The sequence below is a fragment of the Monodon monoceros genome, unplaced genomic scaffold (genome assembly GCF_005190385.1).
Source record: "Monodon monoceros isolate NGI ecotype Baffin Bay Population unplaced genomic scaffold, NGI_Narwhal_1 Super_Scaffold_20, whole genome shotgun sequence".
NCBI lineage: Eukaryota > Metazoa > Chordata > Mammalia > Artiodactyla > Monodontidae > Monodon > Monodon monoceros.
This window is the reverse complement of record NW_021703777.1, coordinates 104,243,106-104,249,105: the sequence shown is the minus strand read 5'-3', so window position 1 is coordinate 104,249,105 and position 6,000 is coordinate 104,243,106. Positions and strand designations below refer to the sequence as shown.

The 6,000-nt window shown below is 32.0% G+C and overlaps 1 protein-coding gene across 2 annotated transcripts in view; it reads right to left on the bottom strand.

Annotated features, from left to right (window-relative positions):
* The window catches only part of AIMP1 (aminoacyl tRNA synthetase complex interacting multifunctional protein 1), a 37,944-nt gene that overhangs the window by 19,331 nt on the left and 12,613 nt on the right, over positions 1–6,000 (bottom strand). For both annotated transcript variants that reach the window (XM_029235842.1, XM_029235843.1), the window contains exons 2-4: positions 5,291–5,424; positions 3,169–3,282; positions 259–426 (exon numbers count right to left, since the gene is read on the bottom strand). In XM_029235842.1, the coding sequence (XP_029091675.1) occupies positions 259–426; positions 3,169–3,282; positions 5,291–5,424 (416 nt within the window). The remainder of the gene's footprint in view (positions 1–258; positions 427–3,168; positions 3,283–5,290; positions 5,425–6,000) is intronic.

Here is a 6,000-nt window from a genome sequence, read left to right as displayed (position 1 = left end):
AATTCAGTCATACCAAACTACACATGGGCCTCTATACTTAATCTCTACTTTGTTTTTAGTTATGCTGGTCCCTCTACCTCAAATGCCACACTCTTATTCTGTCATCCTTTAGAGCCCAGGTTCCATGTTCCATTATCCTATTGTTCCTAACTTTAGTTCATAAAAGTCTGAACTTTCTTCTTGACACCATTATTATCAAAAATGCTGACATGTGATAAACAAGTCAAGCGCCAAATAACTTCAACTGTTCAAAAATACCTTTCTTTTCAATTTTCTCTTTCATCTTTTCTTCTTCTCCTCCTCCTCCTTTTATCTGCTCTTTGGCACCAGAAGATATGGCTGTTATTGGTATAGACTGTATCACATTTTCAGAAATCGCAGAATCAGCTTGCAGTGGAATACCAGATGGGAATGGTATCTGTTTTACTGAGAGAGAAAATGAAAATAATGTCGTTTATATTAAACAACAAACAAATGGAAAACTGTGAATAACAAATATGAACTCTTTATTTTTTTTAATTGAAATATAGTTGTACAATATTATGTTACAGGTGTACAATATAGTGATTCACAATTTTTAAACATTATACTCCATTTATAGTTATTATAAAATATTGCCTATATTCCCCATAATGTACAATATATCCTTGTACAAACAATAGTTTGTACCTCTTAATCCCCAACTCCTATATTGCCCCTCCCCCTTCCCCTCTCCTGAGTGGTAACCACTGGTTTGTTTTCTAAATCTGTGTCAGCTTTCTTTTATTATATTCACTAGTTTGTTATAATTTTTAGATTCCTCCTATAAGTGATACAGTATTTGCCTTTTTCTGTCTGACTTATTTCACTCAGCATAATACCCTCTGAGTCCACGCATGTTGCTGCAAATGGCAAAATTTCACACTTTTTTATGGCTGAGCAGTACTCCACTGTGTTTGTATGTATATACTACATCTTCTTTATCCATTCATCTGTTGATGGACATTTAAGTTGCTTCCATATCTTGGCAATCGTAAACAATGCTGCTATGAACATTGGGGTGCATGTATCTTTTTGAATTAGTGTTTTTGGTTTTTTGGATATATAACTAGGAGTGGAACTGCTGGGTCATATGGTAGAACATGAACTCTTCTTAAAAAGGAAATTCAGTGTGTATGATTATCAAGTCTCTACTATCTGAGACTGTAGAAAGGCTGCCAAGAAATAAAGTTTATTTTAACCATAAAAGAATAAATGCATTATTCTCCTTCAATCACTAATGATTAAACTGAGAAAATTTTAGATGGCAACAATGTAAGCTAATATTTATTATAAACTTACTATGTCCCAGACACTTTTCAAAATGCTTTATCTGAATTAACTCTTGTAATTCTCATAAATACCCTAAGCAATAAGTTTTATTCATATCCACATTTACAGATGATCAACCCGAGCCATACAGAAGTTAAGAAACTGGCCCATCACACACATAGTGAGTAAGGGAAGTAAGAATTTATACCCAGGTTGTCTATCTCCAGAGATTACACCCCCTCATGGTTTGGCAAGATGGCATGTTTTTCACTCAGGTTTTCTCTTAAGTTGAACAATCAACTGAAAAGATGTTTTAGTAACAATCATCAGAAGTAATGGAGAGATAGCAGCATTATTTGCCCATAATTCTGTTTCAAAAAACATTTTAAAGAAGTAAAGAAAATTGCTCCAGCAATGTTAAAAACATACTCACTGCCTAGTGAACATGGAAGAATATAATCTTGTGAGGGATTTTGATGTGGCTTATATTCCAGCCAATATTCAAACCACTTTTCAGAGGTATTTTTAAGTTCTTTCAAGGCTTCTTTTAGTAATATGAAGCTCCATCTACCCCTATTTTATGTTTTAACAAGACAGAATTCAGTACTTTAATTCAAACTGTTTGTTTCAGCGTTTTATTAAGATCACAGCTTAAAAGTTTAATGTTTACAGGGAGATCTTCTAGAACTGGGAGAAATGAAAAGCAGTTTTACACTGCTAATATTTTACCTGTTTATTTAATTCTGCACATGTATTCCAAATCTCCTAATCTTGGAAAACATCAATTATTTTCAAGTGAAAATAATATTCTCTCCAGTTGATAGTTTTAAGCATACATTATTGGCTTTTTCCTCTTACTTTTATTTAGCTAGGGTAGAATGCATACTAGAGCATTCAGAATAACTTAGTGAGAGAATAAAGGTCAAAAGGGAGTAGTAAGACAGGGTTTCACTACACCTGGGCCTCCTTAATTCACCCAGGAAGGATTTTCTACAATATAATCAAATGTTTTTCCATGTGGTACTTTGAAATTATAATAGAACTATTCATACTATTAATGTCATTTTATAATAATGTGAATTTATCTAGAAACCTTTAAAATAATTCAATAAAAGTTTTCATTTTTTTTTCAACATAAATGTTGGAATGATAATTATATGCTGGCTTGGGTAACTTAAAAATAGTATTTGAGGGCGTCCCTGGTGGCGCACTGGTTGAGAGTCCGCCTGCCGATGCAGGGGACACAGGTTCGTGCCCTGGTCCGGGAAGATCCCACATGCCGCAGAGCGGCTGGGCCCATGAGCCATGGCCGCTGAGCCTGCGCGTCCGGAGCCTGTGCTCCACAACGGGAGAGGCCACAACAGTGAGAAGCCCGCGTACCGCAAAAAAAAAAAAAAGTATTTGATTTCAGGCAAATGACTACACATCTCTAAGCTTCAATGTGTAAAACAAGGATATTTGTATATATGTAATTTTAAGGATAAAATATATAATGTATATGAAGCACTTGGCACGTAGTGCCTGGCATAAAGCAAAACTTAGTAAATGTTAACTAAATATTATTATGGCTTATTTTCAACAACTATATAGTGACATAGTTGATGATGATCAAGGGAATAGTGATGATCAAGTTTAATAGGGAATAGTGATGATCACAGTACAGAGATTAGAAGTACAGCTTTCTGAACTCCAGCTTTGACACTTTTTGCATGATCTTAGGCAAGATCATTTATTTGCATTTTCTAAGTCTATATTTTCTCTTCAGTATAAGAGGATAAATGCATGAATGAGTGAGTAACCAAGCATAAAACCTAACTTAATAAACAATATAATAATTATTATTATGAATAAAAACCTATCATTTCTGTAATTAATCACCTCCATTTTGAATTTCTGCCTTAATTAGCTCTTGTTTCAATTCTTCAATTTCTTTCTTCAATTTAGCATTTTCAACTCGAAGTTTCTTCTCTTCTCTCAAAGTTGCCTGCAAAACTGGGATCAAGAACAACCAGTTAAGATACAGCTGTTTTCTGAAAGGTTTCTTATGGATACTACTTAAAAAAAGCATAGCCAGTTTAAACAAAGCTAGTAACCAAATGTTTGGCCAGTTTCTTTATATCAGTTTAGTATTTATTAAAATAACACGATATTTAAAAGAGAGAAAAGGGGAAAAAATCTGTAAAGTAATAACAACATAAAAGGTTTTGTTTATCAATCATTTTCCTAGCTTTTATAAACATTCTTATGAACCTGGCTCAGAGTGTCAGTAACAGGTTAACTGTAAGAAAGAGAGACAAATATTAGACATATTAAACTTTTAAAAAAGTCTAAGATCTAATAATGATACCAAACAATAAAAAAAAATTCTCATTTCTTCCTTTTCAGTGATTACCTTGTAAAAGGAACTGAATAATCTTTTACTCCTAATGTCTCAAAAGTTAAGCTGGTCAAACATTTAATGAATGAAATAACTTCAAAGATTTGCTCAACACATAATATTCAAGGTCAGCAATAAGGTATACAAAAATATAAAAGAAAAACAGTGATTCTTGGTGGGGTTGCTACTGCTTGCTAGGTGGGATTTTGAAAATCTGTGGGAGTATTTTTTGTTGTCACAAATAATGGGAGTCACTACTGGCATTTGTTAGGCAGGGGTCAGGGATGCCAGATGTCCTGAAATATGCTAGATATTCCAGTAAAATGAAGAACCGTCTTACATTCTGCAGGATTTTGCAGCGGCCCATTGTACATTTGTATAAGTGAAAATCCTGTTAATTATTTGAGCCTAGATCCTAATTACTTTTTATACATAAACATCCTTAAACATTTTCATTATACTCTGAATTTTCTAGGAATCAAGTACCACGTAAATCAAGAGTAGACTGTACTTGGTTTTGTTCAAGAGCTTTACATAAAGAATCATTCATCATTCTGAGTAAATCAAAAACATGACTGAAAGCTGCTTTTGGTATCTGAGTTGTCTATACAAAGGCACACTACTGTATCAATCTGTATTACACCTGTTGCATTTTTGGTGATACCATGTATGTGAACCATGTAGCATGTGACCCTCTCATATGTCAGGTAGTATAGTCCTGCCTAAGTATTTACTTACTGAAATACACATTTTTATTATTACTACTATTCACAGATTATTTTTAATTCTCTTCTATATTACATATATCTCTAATCTCTTCACCTTACTAATGAAAATATTAAGAATTTTTAAAAATAAGGAAAATCCTTTTAAAATTTTAAGAAAAACAATAACAATGTTTATAAAACATTATAAAAATAATTAAAACAGTATTTAAAATTAAGAAAAAAATTGATAATGGGAAAAATTTTTAGAGAATGAATGTAGAATTCTATAAGCCATTCAGTTTTATGTAGCAAAGAAAAGCATTTACTTCTATAAGTGATGGTAAAGATTCTGAAATTTTCATAACATTAACGTTGGCTATTGAGAAATAAAATATACTTAAACAAACAAAACAGAAAACAACCTAAATTTTGAAAGCAGAAATTCAGATTTGATATTTTTTGTATGCACCATAGCAATTTCCATGTAAAACTTAAGCACTGGAAAAAATGTAAAAATCATTTCAGAAAATACCCTAGCAGAGAGTAATGTGAAAGTATACATTTTCTTCTATACAAGGTTAGAGGAGATATTTGAGTTCATGTTTGACTCCACTCAATTTTATTCACTTTTAATCTCTAATTCTATACCAACTTATTTTAAGTATTTTCTTTTATCAGTCTTAAAATAATGTTGTTTTCTCTAAATATCACATATTCACTATACACCAATTCTAGCTTATCTTAACCCTATATTATTTCACCCATAATTGTAATATTCAAGGAATATAGAACTCATCATCAAGTTTGTGAAGTAATAATATATGTGGTAAACATATATATATTTTTTTGCTATGTCAATATATGAATTCATTTTAAGTTATCTCCCTAGAAAATTTAAATTTTCAAATTTCCTTACTTGCTTTCTCCTTAAGAAGAGCAACTTGCTGCTTAAGATATTCAATAATTTGATCTGCCTCGGCACCCTTCTGTTCCAGTCTCTTGAGAACGGCATCACTGGTTGCCATTTTTGCCAAGAAACGGCAGAAAATCCTAAGTGAAAAAATGAAAGTGATACATTATACTGTAGAATGAATAAATTTATTGTACAGGACACCATGAACAAGCAGTATGAGACGAAAAACATTTTCTACCGTAACAGAACAATGTTAGAAAAATACTCTTCCTCTGAAGAGCAACAAACCAAACAAGAGGCAGAAATGTTAACAGATTAATTCCTCATTCTGTTTGGAAAAGAAAATCAATTTTTTCCTAAAAGCATGAAAACATGCTACTTAATCATATTTTAGGTTGGAAAGTTTTTAAAAAAGCTTTAAAATACTACAGAATACTATGACATAAGATAGGAACACTAAGGGACAGACTAACAACAACCTTAACTAAGGGATAACTGAGTACGACACCTGAGTTGCAAAGTAAAGACAATTGCTGAATTCCTTCTTTGTATGTTTCTTTCATATATTGGATATTTCTACTGTTTATTTAATTATGCACAAACTTACAAGTAAGGAAGAACATGTAAACTAGAAAAGACAAATATTAAAAGAAAAAGGTCGACAAATAGGAAAACACCAATATTAAACACATGCCTACTCAGAAATAATTATC